This window comes from Callospermophilus lateralis, chromosome 5 (genome assembly GCF_048772815.1).
Source record: "Callospermophilus lateralis isolate mCalLat2 chromosome 5, mCalLat2.hap1, whole genome shotgun sequence".
NCBI classification, from domain to species: Eukaryota; Metazoa; Chordata; class Mammalia; order Rodentia; family Sciuridae; genus Callospermophilus; species Callospermophilus lateralis.
In genome coordinates this window covers 34730656-34749424 of record NC_135309.1, presented here as the reverse complement: position 1 = coordinate 34749424, position 18769 = coordinate 34730656, and the positions used below count along the sequence as shown (strand labels likewise).

Here is an 18769-nt window from a genome sequence, read left to right as displayed (position 1 = left end):
ATGCAAAGCATATATAATAATCTGGATTACATAAAAAATTTTTTCATTGTTTTTTCATTGGTTATAAATTGTAATCAGAATGTTCTTAAACAAAAGGCAAATGGTAAAATTACAAAAGTCTGGTTAAGTACTTGATTAAAATATTTTTTAAAGGCAAATAATTTAACATTTGAAAAAGTTAGCTTATGACATTGACTTATCTAGGCCATTTCCTCTTGTAACAATTTGGAATTTCATGTTGATTGGGTTTCATTTTAGTAGCATATGAAAAAGTTTTTACATTCACCTAACGTTGGTTGAATACTTCCTCTGTGAAAGGCACTATGCTAAGAACTTTATCATCTCATTTATTTTTCACTATTTCAGGTTTGATAGTATATGTACTGTTACCCGTTTTAAGACTCTGAGACTAAAAGTGTTTGCAGTTTTTTTAAGATCTACCAATTGGTGACGAGGAATTCAATCCTCGCAGCATTTAAACTTTAAATTAGTTTGTTTGTTGTATTCTCCTGAATGTGTCTACTCAATGGAACTTTGGAAACTTTTGTGAGCAAGCAGCTAGTGAAGCAACTGAAATTTAATGTATTATGTAGAACTTCAATTCATCTAGGCTGTCCACTCTTTATTTTTGTCCTCATTTCCTCCACGGTACCTGCTTTGAGCATTTTCTAAGTCCACAGAGATCGCTCTCTCTCTCTTTCTCTCTCTCTCTCTCTCTCTCTCTCTCTCTTTTTTTGGCACCAGGGATCAAACCTGGGGTACTTATCTACTGAGTTGCATCCCTAGCCCTTTTTTATATTTTATTAGAGACAGGGTCTCACTGAGTTGCCTAGGGCCTCACTAACTTGCTGAGACTGGGTTTGAACTTGCAATCCTCCTCTCTCAGCCTCCTGAGTCACTGGGATTACAGGCATGCACCAATGTGCCCAGCGGAGACCTCTCTTTTTTAATAAGTTCCTTGGATACTTAATTCAGTACTACTCATTGAACCCTTAATACATTTGTATTAGTTAGGGTTATCAAAAAAAAACAGAATTAATAGGAGATAGGTAAGTAGATAGATAGAAGTACAGAAAGATACAGAAATAGATACATAGAGAAATATATAGGTATATGGGAGGGGATATTTATGGGAATTGTTTTACATGCTTTTGAGAGCTACAAAGCCCTATAACATGCCATCTGCAAGCTGGAAAATCAGGGAAGCCAGTGGTGTGGCTGAGTCAAAGTCTGAAGTTCTGCCAGCCAAGGGAATCAATGGTATAACTCTCAGCCAAAGACATGAAAAGCTGAGGGCTGCAGGTACAAATCCCAAAATCTGTCAAGGTAGAGTTCTGGTATCTGAGGCCAGGAATAGATGGGGATCCCACCTCTGTAAGAGAGTGAATTTGCCTTTCTTCTGAATTTTTGTTCTGTTCTGACTCTCAACACACACACACACACACACACACATCTCTATTTATTTATATATATATACATAGAAATGTACATGTTTATATAAAGAGATTTATTTTAAAAAATTGACTTACATGGTTATGGGGTCTATCTGGACAAACCTGAAAATTATAGGATAGGCTGGCAGATTGGAACTTCTGCAGATACTGATGATGTATTCTTTAAGCAAATTTCTTTTACAGAAGAACCTCAGTTTTGCTTTTGCTCTTAAGGCCTTTAAGCTGATTGGATGAGGTCTACCCACATTATCAATATTATAGATGCTAACCATATCTATAACACCTTCATAGCAATATTTAAATTAGTATTTTATTGAATAGTTGTGTAAAATAGCCTAGCCAAGTTGTCTTATACAAGTAACCATTACAATTCAACCCTTGTCAAATATGCATTCATATACATCTTAACCATACTCAATTTTCAGTAACAAAGACTTTACTCATACTTCTGCCTAACATGATACAGCTGCCTTACATAATCCTTTCCCCAGAAGAGAATCCAAAGTCACTGGGTGATGTTTACTCTTCTCTTTGATAATCCTATACTATCCTATGATTTTAAAACTGTGATTAAAAGTTATTGGTAATATATTTATGTTATATGTTAAGATGGTAAGAGGAAAAAGAAAACAAACATATTTGCTTAACTAGTCATGTGATTATAATTGGTATTAACTAATTTATCCCACTACCCATTCCATATTCCCACTGCCTTCAGATGATTGGGCTTTATGGTCCTTCATTCTTGATGGGTCTGGGTCATTAGTTGTCCTGCCTATGTTGGATTAATCTTAACCACAGAGCATGGTAATCTTAAGAGACCCTCTGAAGGATCTCCTGTATTCCAGACATGTTCTTTCTTATTGCCATTGTGAGGTAGTAATCAAATTTTCCCATAGTGGTCCAGATCAATCACCCCATACAATTGTATAAATCCCATATTGGCCTGTTGACTATGAGCCTAAGGTGGCTGGTGGATGTCTTTAACTTTCAGTTCTATGTCTCCTGGTGAAAGGATTTCCCTTTGAAACTAAGACCTTTAAGCCAGAAAAGTATAAAGTCACAGAAACAGAAAGAAAGTTTTTCTAGTGGTCATCAGGAGTAATAATGAGTGGTACCACTTTTATGTCCACTCCTTTATTCCTGGCTATGGGAGAAAGTGTACCATATGAGAAAATACAGCCCTTGGAGAACTTTGCCCCAGTCTTCCAAGTTATTGCTACCTAACTGTGCTATTAATAAACCTTTGAAAGGCCATTCCACAGCTCTTGTCAGGCTAGCTGCTTTAGCATGTTCAGGAACATAGAAGGACTAGATAATTCCATGAACATTGACCCATTTCTTTACTTCTTTTGCTGTGTAGTTCTTTGGTCAGAATCAATATTGTATGTAATACCCTAAGAGTGGGTAAGGCATTCCATAAATTCATGGTGGTAGTTTTGGTAGAAGCATTGTTGGGGTGGGAGGGATCCATATCCGGAGTGTTTATTTCAGTAAAAACAAAATATTTCCCCTTCCATGATAGAAATTATCAAATATAATCAAGCTGATACCAGGTTACTGACTGATCACTCTAAGAAATAGTGCCATATTAGGAACTCATTGTTGGTCTCTGCTGCTGTCAGATTGGGCACTGAGTAGTGACTGTACCCAGGTTGACCTTGGTAAATGGAAGTCTGTGTTGTAGGCCCTATAAAAAATTTCCATCCCTGCCACCATGGCCACTTAGTTTATGTGCTGTGAAGCAGAGAAGATCTCAGTCAGCCTCTTTCACTATCCTTATTCTGACAGAAGTTGCTGGGGAAAGAGACTGGTAGACAAAAGAACTGGCTATCCTTTTTTTTATCTTTAAAATTTTATTTATTTATTTTAGTTGTTGATGGACCTTTATTTTTTTATTTATATGTGGTACTGAGAATTGAACCCAGTGCCTCACACATTCAAGACAAGCACTCTACCATTGAGCCACAACTGTAGCCCAAGAACTGGCTATCCTAACCACTTGATTCTTTAAACCCTCCTCTGCTGAGGTCACCTTTTGGTGTGCATATGTATGGAACATAGTTATCTTTACGTTTTTTTGAACATTCAGAGAGGTTTATCCAGTGCCTCTTCTCAAATGTTCTTGTCACTAATTTTCCAGACATGCTTCTTCCAAACTCCTGGTCATCCAACCAAACCATAGATTACTATTTCTGAAGTCAATATATAACCTAGCATCTGGCCATTTCTCCTTCCAGCAAAGCAAATAACCAGATGTACTACTGGTTATTTGGTTATTATTCTGCCCACTGGGAGAATTTTTCTTCTCCAGTTTCTTTGAGATATGTCCCAGAGATGGGCAGAAAAAACTGTAAACCAAACCTGAGCTTTGTCTTCCTTAGTTAACTGATCCTAGAGAACTCCCCATGTCAGCATAAGTTCAGGCTGGGAGCGAGAAGGTAACCTAGCTAAAGCACAGGCTTGGGCACTTTAGGCTACTTTTTCACATAACTTACTTGTGCCTTCAGTACATGTTTAACCCCAATGTTATATATATATATCACTTTCATTTGATAACAAAGTCCTGATCTTCACACCAACTTTAGGGCTTAGAGGGTCAGATAGCACATAGTAGTCACTTGGTAACTTGGTAGCCCATGGTTAAGGCCAACTAATATGTCAAACACTGTTTCTCAAAAGGAGAGTAGTTACCCATTTAGGATGGCAGGACTTTATTCCAAAATCCTTAGAATCCACACTCTATAGATGTGACTCAACTATAGAGACCTGACAAAGGCTCCAAATAACATCTCTATCTGTCACAGACACTTCAAGCATCATTGGATCTGTTGGACCATATAGTGCAAGTGCCAGAGTCTTAAACAATAGTCTGGACCAGTTGTGGAACCTTCTCTTGTCCTGAGCCTCCTGTGAAATCTAGCAGCTTTTCAGGTCACTTAGTAAATGGGCTGAAGTAGCACACTCAAATGAGATAGCTGTTGGCTCCAAAATCTATAAAACCAACTAAGTATTATACCTCTTTTTGATTTTAGGAAGGGCCAGATGCAAGAACATATCCTTGGGCTGGGGTTGTGGTTCAGTGGTAAGAGTGCTTGCCTAACATGTGTGAGGCACTAGGTTCAATCCTCAGCACCACATTAAAAAAATAAAGGTTTTTTAAAAAAGAATTTATACTTTACTGTAGAAGGTATCTCTTATACCACAGACCCCTAGAAATTTCACTGAGATAGAATACTGCCCCTCAGTGACCTGGCAATTCTACTTCTAGGAATATACCTAGAAATAATGTGTACATATGTTCAACAACTGGTATATACTAGAATGTTCGCTATGCATGACAGTCCCGATCTGAAAACTATCTACAAGTACATCAAGTAAAATGGATAAACTGTATGTTCATATATTGGAGTGCTATGTAGCAGTGAGAATCCACAATAAACTGTTAAATGCATCTGTTAAATGTTGACTCATATGAATTTTATATAAGATGCCAGTCACAGTAAGAGTGCATTTAATATTATTTATATTTATGTAGTGTAAACAAGGCAAAACTAAACTATAACAGAAACCAGGATAGTGGTTGAAGTGAGAGTTGAAGTGAAAGTATTAACTGGAAGAAATTATTAGGGGGGATTCCAGGGTGTTGGTAATGTTCTGTTTCATTATCTGGGTGCTGGTTATATAGATGTGTAACATTTGTGAAAATCCTTTAATAGTACACATATGTGTACTTTTTTATAGATGTAATATGTTAATAAAAGTTAAAAGTAGAAAACTTTTAATTTCATCTTTTTGGCCTGTCATACTTATTTATGACATCAGATATTGTCAGTATTCTTGGTATAATTATGTAAAAAAATCAATATCAAAAAGGATCTGGGAGGTTCTTTAGAGTGTTCCAATCAAAGTTTTTAATGTAATTCACATAGAGACCCCCCTGAAGAATGTTGAACTAATGCTGCCACCCCTTGGCTTCTCTCTAGGCTTTCTCTGTAACAGCAGCCTCCTCGCTTAAGTAATTCCCTTTCAACCTTTGACCACTTGTTTGTGCCTTTCCTTTAGTAAAAATAGCAAAGCCCCAAGCTACCTTGTGATCATGTTATTTTAAATATGCAATGGCCTATTTTTAGTACTGGCATTTAAAGTTTTAGCTAGTTTGGCAGTAATCTAATCAGGACTGCAGCTCACTTGTGATGGTCTAGGACCCTGTTCAGTATGCCACTTATTCATTAATGGCTGACATTGTGCTGATTAAAGAAAAAAATTGGTGAGAGTAAAACAAAAGAGAGGTGATAGAGGAGGTGGTGTGGTAAGAAGGAGTATGAAAATGGTGACAGCCAGATAGAAGAGGCCTTAGAAAATGTCAAATATAATCAACCCAATACTAGATATCTCAATGTGCGGTCCTCTGACTACCTGTATCGACAATTGCAAACTTGATAAACTACAATCTCTAAAGATAAGGTACAGGATTCTAAAATATGTGGAACTCAAAGTGATTCAAATAGTTATTAAAATTTGAGAACTATTAATTATAATAATTATCTACTCTGTTTTGTTCATTCTACCTAACAAAATGACCAAGTTGATAAGTTATTTGCCCAAATTCTGAGCCTGCCAGTAATTGGATGGCAAAATCAGAATTAGATACTATAGGAACCCAGGGGAAGATACCTTTATCCTTTAACTAGAAACATGTATTTTTAGATAGAAGGTTGACTTTTAGATAATAATAGCAGACAGAAATAATCACACAGGAACAGGACAAATGAAGTGAGAATAGTTCAGTCAAATATCTGGGAGATAGTAGTAGAAATCACTTAATAGGGCATCCCTAATTTAAATCATAGCTCTATAACTTGAGCAAATTACTGAAATATTTTGAATTTTAGCTTGCTACCTGTTAAATTAATACAGTGGTAGTTCTTATAGAATTGTTGTGAGGATTAGAGATAGTCTATGTAAAATATAATAACCACTAATTATTCAATAATTATGATTTGCTTCTATTGGTGAGGTTGATTCCTCAAATCTATCATACTTTCTCTTTTGAAAACTGTTCCTTAGCTTTTATTAGATAGTTAAAAGCTTAAAATATGTTGAGTGGTTATTGTACTTCATGGCAAATTTGGTTATGCTATCTCATATAAAGACTACATCGGGTAAGTGTGTATAGTTTGACATAGAACCTTGATCTAGTACAAATACAATGAAATGTGCTAGTTAGTTCCTTGGAGGAAAGGAAATCCAAATAGTTTGACATCATTGATGGAGGCTTTTAAGCCTGTTGTTTTGTTGTTAGGTAGCTAATGAATGAAAAGATGAAGTTCTGTAGTTGGTTCATTCATTCAGCTAACATTTATTAAATCCTGAACTAGATTCATTTACTTGTTGGCCATTTTGAATTAATTATATAGTTATTCTCTTCAGAAACTTTATAATTCTATTGAGGAAATAGATGTTTAAACAAGTCCAATGAAGTATATGTGCTTTAATAGAGATATATGTGGACTCTGCTGGGAAACACATGAAAGATGAGAAATCCTCTAGAAATTGAGCTGAGGGGCTGGGGATGTGGCTCAAGCAGTAGCGCGCTTGCCTGGCATGCGTGCGACCCGGGTTCGATCCTCAGCACCACATACAAACAAAGATGTTGTATCTGCCAAGAACTAAAAAATATTTAAAAGAAAGATGAGCTGAGGACCACAGGGACATCCTGAGCATAGGCCTTCTTGGAAGAAGGACCAATGAGAAGAAAAAAAGGAATGGTGACTTAAAGCATCCTCAGATAAAAGGTGGAAATTAGTTATGTTTGGCCCAGGTAGACACTGTACTTTCTGAGAAATGAGTCTTGAGTAGAAATCAGGGGGCAGATGATGGAGAATGCTCTATGCCATGTTGATTTTTTTCTTTTTATCTTGGTCAAATTTACTTTTTTATTTGATTATTATGGCAAGAAATGTGGAGGTGATTTAGAAAGAAATGACCAGGAAATAGAAAGTCCAGGTGAAATTTTTACAAAGATTTTCATGAACAAAGTTTAGAAAATAAAAATCTGAGCTAGCATATTTCAAAGGGTAGTACTCAGATCACATAAGGAATATATAAATAATGCACATTTTCAGGTCATTGCTTTAGCAGCCTTATTCAGGAGTTGAAGTTTGAGAAACAATCTAAACTTAAAAAAATTGTTCATACAAATAACAAGGCTTAGTGATTTAGGCACTGAAGTGGGGTAGTGAGGAAGAAGGATAATTAAAAGATGATCCCCAGGTCTCTAATATTGTAAAGTTTCAGAAATGATGCATTCTAGATTATGACAGGAGAGAATAAAGTTCATAGCCTTGGTTATATAAGTAAAGTTTGGTAAGGTGAAAAGTAGGTGAGACTAGAATGTTGGGTGAGCTGATTACTCATTGATAAGTAACCCAGAAACTGGTATTTAGATGATGACTATGAACAAAGCCTTTAATAAGTGAATAGACAGTGTCTAAAGTTATTAAAAATAACTAGAAGGAGCAAAGGGTAGCAGAGTCCAACTTTTTAAAAGTTTTTTAAATTTTTATTTAGTTTTGTTTTTTTGAAATAGTTCTTTTTTCTTTTTACTTTTCTTCTTTCAATTTTAACTGACTTGTGATTCACTGGAAGATCTTAAGATGGAGATTTTGGTGTAGTAGCTTTAGAATAGGACACTTAAAAGTCAATATTTCTAACAATATTCAGGATGATGTTAATGTTACTGGTCCCTGAACCCCACTCTGAGTAGCAAAGATAAATAGGTCCACAACTTAGCTGCCTATTAAAATTTCCTGATTGTCTTGATATTTGGATCCCTTACCCAGAGATTCTTATGTAATTGGTATGGAGTATGTCCTAAATATCCAAATTTTAAAAATTTAATTCTAAGATATAACCAAATTTCAGAACCATTGATATGTACCGGTTAGGTCAGGGGATGAAGTGTATCATAATGTAAAAGTGGCAATGGGAAATAGATAAAGCTGCTCCATCCTGGAGTTCTTGATATAAGATATGGGTAAATAGGCCCTAGAGTCCTATGTTTGGGGAAAATCTGGGTTCAATTGCAAAAGAGTGGGGAAATGCAAAGGAAAGGTACATGGGAGAATGTGGCGGCTGAGGAGGATGAAATGAGAAGCACAGCTGAGTCAGTTCTTCCAGTTTAGGGATTAGGGTTGAGAACCTATGATGGATATTGAGAGCAATCTTTATTGGGCTTTCTTCCAAAATGTTATTGAGTAGATCTCCTTGTGACTCCAAAGAGAACTTCCCCCATTATACCTAGGAAGAGATGAGCCAGATATTCTTTCTGTTGTTGTTAATGATCTTTTCATTTGTTTCCTAAGGCTTGATGGGGTGAAACTAGAGCCACCTAGACTTCAAGAGCTTGCACCCCAGGAATTGGTTACAAATAACTACTGGACACTTTGATTCTTAATCAAGTAATCTATTGTTATATTTTCTCTCTAGATATTATAATAAAAACAAATGGCAGGATATAATAGCTGCGGCTGAATTTTCACTACTTTGAAGATATGAATGTGAAGTCAAAGTCAATAAAAGCAGAATGCCAATCTGAAATATGAAATTAAATTTTTTAAATTCTCCAATTATTTGTGGTATATCTCTGTGTAGAAATTCTATTGTGGTTCTTGTTGTTTGCTTTTAGTCCGTTAAGAAAAGAAACATTCTTCCCATATGTTTCTTAAATATTTTTATTTGTATTGTAAAATAAGAATCAAAGAGCTGATATTTGAAGACTGTACACTAAAATAGACAAATTTACTATTTATGAAGAACCAGCACCAAGGAATTATGTAACTTCCTTTGTTTTCTCTCCAAAGTTTATCCTTCCTGTGGATTACAAGTAGTAAAGTTGTTAAAGTGCTAAAAATGAAAATGTTTATTTTACAAGCTATTTTTAACAGAACTTAATTGAAACCACATGAGTGAAAGACTTAATTCCAGGTCTGACTGAAAGAAACTCTATACTCAAAATTTGCTGAAGCAGTGAATATATAATATGTACAGCCAATCATACACTAAGTTATATTTTAGCTCACTCCCAAACAACCTTCCTTAGCTATACTATCTGTAAGATTACCATTATTATTATTCTGGTAACACAGTTTGTGGCATCTCAACAATGCCTTCCTAGACTTCAGCAATCTTACATAGTGAACAGAATACAACGGTATAACTAACTGTTAGTGAGACTTTAACTCTGATCATTTTACTAATATCATCATACATAAAAAATAAATAAGAATCAAATTTTCAAAGCTGTGTCAGTATCAAGGAAAATCATAAAATATATGAATTAATTGAGGTTAACTAACCTATACAGTATTTTTTAAAAACAGGAGTCCTAGCAAGATATTCTTGTGATTTGACAAGACTTTAGGCCATTAACAGTAAGCTGTTTGTGACTCTGTGATTTCATCTAGCAGTGAAATATGGAAACATTGTGAGGAAATGTAGAAGAGAAGATTAATGGTTCAGACTAGTATAAAGTTCAGACTAGTATAAATTTATAATATAGGTCTACTATATTATAAATTAGTACTCAATTAAGTCAGCAACTCTTGATTGCAGGCAGAACTGTGATAAGCAGTAAGGGAATAAGAAATGAAATAAAGGGCTTGTTCCCTGCATTCAAGGAGTTTATGAACCAAGGGGAAAGGGAAGATACTCGATTCTTGCATTGGGCCTGTCCAGGTAAAAATATATATATATCACCCTGTCCAGGTAAATACTTGGACAGTGTGATATAATTAAGAAAGTGATATAGCTAGGATTGGAAGGTAGAACTATTTTAGTATTTTTGTTTCATAGACTATAGCACAGGGAAGGGTAATAGGGAAGAAGGAGTTGGAATTGGCACTCCAAGTTTAGAGGTGGAGGATATAAATTCAGTATGACTAAGAGGAGGAAAAGTAGAAGCCTGCTAGCTGGCAGACATTAGAAGTCCAAAGAGGATACCTGTTGACAAATCCTAGGAGGTTGTACTCTTTAGACCTGAGAGCAAGCCTCAGAAGTCTTAAAGTAAACCTCTCTAGATAAGCATAAAAAAGGGGCTTATCTCTCTGGAGAGAGGATCTTCACAGTTTCCATCACATTTTCTAAGTGTACTCCTTTATTATGGCCTATAACAAATGAAACTTAATTTTTAAGCATTTAAAATTATATTTTCAAATTATACTTTATAAAAATAATCTCAGATGTCCTCTCTTAAAAATCCAGTTCAAAAATGCATGAAAGATTTGTCATTTCTATTTTTAAAATTTTAAATACAGTTGGTCTCTCTCATCATGGTTTGTTCAATTATGAATAGCCTCAGAGGTCTTAGGCTATTAACAGTAAGCCGTTTGTGACTCGGTGATTTCATCTAGCATATTGTACATGAAGAATTATGTGTTTATATAAACAATAAAAGGGTGTGATACCCTGAGTTTCTGGTTTATCTTCAACCTGTCCTGCTCTGCTATTTCTTTCTAACTTGCATTTAAAATATTTAATCAGCTTACATCTTAAATCCTTCTAAGAATCCAGATAAGCTATCATTCTTTACCTGCTTATGTCCATGTTTTCTATAAGAAGGACTTATGGGAAAGACTATGCTTTATGCTTTGTCACCCTCCCCAACCAACACACACCTACATACATGTATGTACATGCACACATACAGCCTGGCTTCAACTTTTCTTCTTCATTGACACTGTCCTGAAGGCTACCAACAATCTTCTACCCTGCTGCTCTAAGGGTACTCTGCCGCTGAGCTACATCCCCAGCCCTTTTTTATCTTTTGAGACAGTTCTCACCAAGTTTTCCAGGCTGGTCTCAAACTTGTGATCCTCTTGCCTCAGCCTTCCAAGTTGCAGGGATTATAGGCATGCATCACCACCACACCTGGATATTAGCAACCTTCTGGTTTCTTTCTCTTTTTTTGTACCAGGGATTGAACACTGAGCTATATATACTCAGTCTATTTTTTATTTTGAGACAGGGTCTTGCTAAGTTGCTTAGGGTCTTGCTAAGTTGCTGAGGCTGGCTTTGAACTTGCAATTCACCTGCCTCAGCCTCCCAAATTGCTGGGATTATAGGCATGTGCCACAATGCCGGCTCCACCAACCTTCTTGACATTCATCTAAGAGGTATTTTTCAGTTTTCTTCTTGCCCAACTTTTTCCAGCTAATGATATTGCAAACTTTCTGAAAGCCTCCAGGAAGGAGTAATGTCTCTGAAATTGTTTTTCAGGCTTTTATCTCATCTCTAGCACTCTCTTTCATTTCTTCTGAAGACTACTTTTCTCTCAGTCTTGATACTTCTTGGGATTCTGTTCTAGGGATTCTTCTAGTGCAATGCAAACTTGCCCTGTGTGATTTCATAAACCTGTGGCTTTAGTTACCACCTCTGTGCAAAGTGATTCCAAATTTTTGTCTCTAACCATCATGGTTATTGGTCATAGACGTGTGTGATGACTTCTCCTACATCTTTCCATTATCTTCTAACCCCATCCTGTATGGATTTTAAATATTCAAGCCATATGATTTAGGATCAATCTTACTATTAGTAGGTTAAGTCAGTTAATGTTAGCCCTCCCAACATTGGCATATTGGTTGTTTCAGGGATGGGTCCAAGACCTAAAATTATGCTATTAATTTAATTATCAGAGCTTTTTCTTAGAATGCTCATAGACTTTTTCCTTATTCTTTTGGAGGATAAAGAAGGTCATCTTTTGTCCACAGTTGAAGGTTCTGCCTAGGAATAGCATCTACACAGAGAAATTAGAGATGGGATAAGCAACTGTATTCTTAGACTTTGAGTTCAGCAGAGCTCATACTTAGCATGCACAAGGCCCTGGGTTCAATCCTTAGCACCAAAAAACAAAAGAAACTAAGTTTTTGATACCATTGATGTTGTAGTCCCTAGGTAACTATTCGTTTACTTTAAGTCTAGTTATGAGAACTGATTTCATTCTTTGTTTTTGCAATCAAGACATTTCTAAGATTTCCTACATCATAGTTACAATGCCTTATAATTGCCTAGCAAATCCTGTTTTGTTTGTTTGTTTTTGCTGTGTTGTTGTTGTTGTTTTGGTCCCCAACCTTTTTATTTTTTATTTTGAGACAGGGTCTTGTTAAGTTGCTTAGAGCCTTGCTAGGTTGCTGAAAGCTTTGAACCTGTGATCCTCCCCACTCAGCCTCCTGATTGCTGGGATTATAGGCATACACCACCGTGTCTAGCGTAAATCTTGTTCTGTTTATCTTCCTAGACTGTTAGCTCCTTGAATGCAGAAATTATATCTCTTCTTTACTGTATTTCCAGATTCTTGCACAGCTGAGACACACACATTAAGCATACTGTTTAAAAAATATTTTTAAAAGAGGGTTTGTCATAGAAGTGTGCCATTATATAAAAGACCTTCTTTTATAAACTTTTAATAACTTGCAATAACTTGTTATTTATTTGCAATAACTTGTTATTGATTTGTTGTTCCTTAAGGGCAAGGACTGTCTTGTTAATTATTGTATTATTAATTATTGTATTCCTATAACCTGGAATTTGGTAGGTAGCTAATTTTCAGTCTCTGTTTGATGATTTCTATTAGCATACAAAATTCTCTGGTATCGGGCTGGGGTTGTGGCTCAATGGTAGAGTGCTTGCCTAGCATGCACAAGGCACTGGGTTCGATCCTCAGCACCACATAAATGTAAAATAAAGATATTGTATCCACCTAAAGCTTCAGAATAATTTTTTAATTCTCTGGTATCACCGCATATGTGAGGCACTGAGTTCAATTCTCAGTACCACATTAAATAAATAACTAAATAAAATAAAAGTATTGTATCCATCTACAACTAAAAAAAAAGTCTTCACAAAAAAAAAGAACATTTCCCTTTTCCTATTTCTTCTTTGCACTTCAACTCAGCAGAGACATTTTCTACGCTTGCGTTACCATTTCCTTTCTGCCTTTTAAAAAATTTTAATTTGTTATATAGGACACCAAAATGCATTACAATTCATATTACACATATAGAACACAATTTTTCATGTCTCTGGTTGTACACAAAGTAGAGGCACATCCTTCATGTCTTCACACATGTACCTAAGGTAATGATGACCATTGCATTCCACGGTCTTTCCTACCCCTATTCCCCCTCACTTCCTCTCCCTTCCCTTTTCCCTTTGCCCTATCTACAGTTCATTTAATATTTTTTTAAAGACTTTTTTTCTTTTTAGTTGTAGATGGTCACAATACCTTTTGCTCTAAACACTTCATTGAAACTGTTGTCAAGATTTCCATATTGACAAATGTAATGAACACTTAAATTTTCAGCAGCATTCAAGATGGTTAACCCATTCATCCTTTCAGGGTCAATTTTTTTTTTTTTTAAATCATACTGCTGCACCCTCTCATTCTTCTGTTTTGGTCCTTCTAGTCCTATAAGTATTGTCCTCTTGAGTTGTAGTCCTTGATTGTTTTCTATATACATATATTCTCTTTAGGAAATGATCCATTGCATTATTTTAAATTATATATATGAGTGATGCCTCTCAAATTTCTCTTTCCAATTCTGGCTTCCTCCACATACTCTACTTGAAATCTCCACATCAGATATTTAATAGACAATACAAATTTAATTTTTTCATACACAGTATGGAAAATTAAAAATTTCCTTTTTAAACCTGTATTTTCCTTAGTCCTTTTTAAATATATTTTTAGTTGTAGAATGACACCATACGTTAATTAATTAATAACTTAATTAATTTTTAATTGGTGCTGAGGATCGAACCTACTGCTTCATACATGTGAGGCAAACACTTTACCACTGAACCATAACCCCAGCCCCTTTCCTAGTCTTTCTCTCTCTTTTTTAAAATCTGGAAATGGCGTGAACTGCTTAAGGCAAAAACATAAGAATCATACTTGTTTTTTCTTTCCAATTAGAATTATATCTCTAACTCATTAGCCACTATTAGTTCTCCCTTAAGATATAGGGGACTACCAATTTGGTTTCTCTGCTTCCATTCTTAATCTGCTATAATTCCTTTCTACAGAATAGCCAGAGTAAAATCATAAATTGGATCTGTCTTTGTCCTATTTTAAATTCATTGACCACTGGGTACCTTGGTGCACACCTATAATCCCACCAACCTGGGAGGCTGAGGCAGGATTGAAAATTCAAGGCTAGCTTCATCAACTTAGCAAGGCCCTAAGCAACTTAGTGAGACTCTGTCTCAAAATATAAAAAATTAAAAGGGCTGGTGATGTGGTTCAGTCATCCAACTTTTATATTTTCGGGAGGATGATCTTGGAAGTAGGTGTAAGAGACCATATGCTGTTGGGGATTGGGAAAGACTAAATCTTCTGTTCTTGAGTGATAGTGCAGGCCTTATGTCTATTTGTAACTCAACTGTTTCACATTCATATAACAACATTAATGAGTAGACAACAATTTTTGTCTTTCTTACTTTTTTCTCCTGGCTGATGCCTTAAACTTCAAGACACCTCAGCTTCTTTGTGAAATATACTAAGTAGAAGGGAAAAAGAGATAATATACATTGATACTGAACTTGAAAATATATAAAATTTTAAGTGAAGTTGTTTTTTGTTATAACTTTGTATCATTTCAGCGAATTCTGTGATTTTAGTTTTATTCTGCAATATAGGGAAAATGTGATGAATGTTAAATGAATTTGTTTCTCTCTGTACCTTCCAAGACTGAGACTACAGAAATGAAACTATTACATGATTAGAAAATATTAAAGTAACTCTTATGGGCTGGGGATGTGGCTCAAGCAGTAGCGCGCTCGCCTGGCATGCGTGCAGCCCTTGTTGGATCCTCAACACCACATACAAACAAAGATGTTGTTTCTGCCGAAAACTAAAAATAAATAAATAAATATATATAAAATAAAGTAACTCTTATGCAAGCAGTGATGTTCTTTCCCTAACTATTAATATCAATTATTACCCATGAAGTAATTTTTTTCCCAAGATGAAAGTACACAAGGTTGTTGTATTTGCAAACTTCCTTCTAAGGAGACCTGGAAGTACCCTTTTCTGTCCCAGCCAATGGACAGCTATTAGTCCTTATTGTTTTGCCCCCTATATAAGAAAGCTTTAACCTATTTCTACTTGCACTCACTTAGAGGAATGTGCTAGTGTGAAAACAAAATTTCCCCATGATTGCTTCATTGATAGGATGTATAATTTTTTTGTTTTTTAAAACTTTATGAACTTTGTTTGTAAAATTTTCATTTCATTTTCAAACATTTTGTGAAAAAATGTAGTTTATTTTACCTTATTAAAATTTTTTTCAGCGTTTGACATCAGAGTCCAGAGGATTATCTGAAATGTTTAAGCAATGTAATTCTGCTATTTTGAGCCTGTATTATCTTGAAACTTAGGCAACCTATGGAGGACCTTTGAATGAATTTTAACTTCCCTACCTTAGAAAAACCTTCCCTTCCCCTTACCCCGCAAGGATTGAACTCCTGGAGCCACATCCCCAGACTGTTTCATTTTTAAATTTTGAGACAGGGTCTCACTAAGTTGCTGAGGCTGGCTTTGAACTTGGCGATCCTCGTGCTTTAGCCTCCCTAACCACTGGGATTACAGACTTGTGCTACCAACCCCGCCTTCCAAGCTCTTATTTCACTGCGTAGTTCTTATTAATTTCACAGCCCTAATCACTATCTGAAATTACCTTATTTACTGTATTTACTGTCTCCTCACCTAGAAAGTTAGGTGTTTTTTTTTTTTTTTTTTTTTTTGTTGTTGTTATTTACTTTGGATCCCTAGTGCCTAGAACTTAATGTTTGTGGAATAAAAACACAACACTCACTTCTTAATCATCTATAGTTAGTGCTTTTTTAAAAAATCTTAACATTGCACCTCAATTCATCGTTGAGATATAAATTTTGCCAATTAGTTTTTTATGTTAGAGCCATTTTTTATAGCTTAAATTTTAGCTGCAAATCAGATGCTTAAAGAAAATTAGGTTTATATGCCTGGTTAAATGAAATTCTTAGAAAAGCATGTTTATCCAGCCTTTCAAACACATACCAGTTATTTCCAGACATTCACATTGCATCTCATCGGAATTGCATCCCATTGTACCAAATTCCTGTGCCAAAGCGGGGAGTAAGTAAATGGATGGGGTGCTAACAATGTGTAAGACTAGTTCGATTTGAATCCTGATATGTTTTAACTCTCCGGGTTTAATAAGGCTCCTCTTTTTTTTGGCGGGGGGGGGGTCGATTTTCTCCCCTGTCATTTGTTTCAATTCTATAGTTCCTCCTTTCCCCACACCGAGACATTAAGACATTAAGATATACTTTTGATTTTGTGAAGTTCTAATCTGACTGTTCCTCCCTACTCTGCCCAAATACGTTATTGTTGTTGTTGTTTTCAGTGCTGGGGATCAAACCCAGGCCCTTCGAGCAAGCGTTGCAAGCTCCTAAAATTCTAAACAGTTAACCTAAGGGGTTAGATTTTCATACACAGATGTCTTCTACAGGCTTCTTGCCTCCGTTGGTTTTCCTTGTGATTTTGTTGGTTACTAGTGAAACGTAGCCTAATTCCTGAGACTCCAATCACTCTCTCTTTTCAGAGGCTAATTTCCGGAATGAGAGTTCTAGACTCTGTAAAGGAAACTAGAGCGGCTGCCGGAGTCCTTGGACTTCTTTCTTGTTAGCCATGACTGGGACGGCAGTACTGGCAAGATCCTCCATCAGTGCCCCTAAGCCCGGCTCTGCGGAATCCCGCTCAGTCTAAATCTCTCATGGCCACCGGGTTGACTATGGGCGAGCCTAGGGTCCTGGGTTCGCTCAGGTCACGGCGCCTTCTCTGCTCTGCAGGCCACCGGATAAAGGTGTATTGTCGTAGAACCAGGTTCGGGGCGGGGGATGGTCGGTTGAATGTGGTTCCCTAAGTGCCCATGTCTTGGGCGCGTCTTCGTCCCTAAGTCACTGGCATCGATCCTGCGCGTTCCCGCCGTAGCCCTAGTTGCTGACAACTTCGTAGGGGATCTGAACCTGAAGCGCTTTCTCCCCCAATTCCAACCACCTTGGGGTCCTCTCCCCACAGCGCACGCCCCGCCCCCTAAGCTGCCTCGAGATGGGATCCGCCAGCTAGCCTATCGGAACCGGCTCCGCCCTCCGCCCCCGCCTCCCCCCCGTTCCGCGCTCCGCCACGTGATGCGGCTCACTGCCAGCCAATGAACGCCGGCCTTGCCTCGCGCCCCGCCCCGCGCGCCGTGGCCGTTTGAAGTGACTAATTTCTGTCATATGACTGAGGCGCCCATGGGGGTGGCGGGGCGGCTCTAGGATCGGGGGCCTAGCAAGCACCCAGCTGAGCGACCCCGGCCAGGCGGTGGCTAGCATGGCCCCTACGCTGTTCCAGAAGCTTTTCAGTAAGAGGAACGGGCTGGGCGCGCCCGGTCGAGACGCCCGGGACTCGGATTGCGCGTTCAGGTAGGGCTGCGGGGTGGGGGGCGCGGAGCGTTGGTTTGTGGGTTCTATGGGTGTTGGGGCCTTTGGTGTTCAGGCCGATGCGGCAGCGTCGCGCTGAGTCCGGTCCAGGTCCGTGGTGGGGTGGGGTCAGTTGCTGACTTGTACGCGTGTGTTGGAGGTCCTACCTCCCTACCGCACCCCTAGTCGTTGCCCCTTCCCCCTTTCTCGGGTTGGTTTGTTTACTTCTTGCCCGCAGCCACGCGCGGCTCTCCCACCTTGGGCTGAGCTCCGCGGCCTGAGCTATTGGGTCCACACGCCTTCCTGGCTGCGAGGAGAGTTGGGCGCGGGCTGGATCGGACCTCAGCCGTGGTCCTCCGGGCCGAGGAGTTTTCTCCCCTCCTCCCCGTGACCAGTCGCCCTCTGGCAGCTGTCTTCCAGCTCGGTTGGCTTTGTGGAGTGAGCAGCACGTTTGGCCAACCTTCGGAGTATAGAAAGGACTGGAGGCGCGAGTGGGCAAGGTGCCGTTCTTTCAGGTTTCTTGGAAACTAAAAATTGGAGCGGACTGAGCGACCTTAATGTTATCGAAGGAGAAATGTGAAACCTAAGAGGTTAGAGTTACTACTGACAAGACTGAAGTAGGACTAAATCAAGTGAAGTCTGGCGTTAGAATTGGTGGAATTTTACAAACCCTTGCAACTGTTAACCGAAAAGGAGTCTTTAAAAATTGAAAACGATAGCGAAATATTTTGTGATATATACACTTTGTTAAATTTTGGTCGCTGTACCTGTTGCTGGCAGAATAACTTTTTAGGATGGTCGGATTTGATATAAAC

The 18769-nt window shown here is 37.6% G+C and overlaps 1 protein-coding gene across 2 annotated transcripts in view; it reads left to right on the top strand.

The window, feature by feature from the left end:
* Positions 1-17786: 17786 nt before the first annotated feature.
* The window catches only part of Fnip1 (folliculin interacting protein 1), a 97604-nt gene continuing 96621 nt past the window's right edge, over positions 17787-18769 (top strand). For both annotated transcript variants that reach the window (XM_076856443.2, XM_076856442.2), the window contains exon 1: positions 17787-17957. In XM_076856443.2, the coding sequence (XP_076712558.1) occupies positions 17866-17957 (92 nt within the window). In that variant the 5' untranslated portion in view covers positions 17787-17865. The remainder of the gene's footprint in view (positions 17958-18769) is intronic.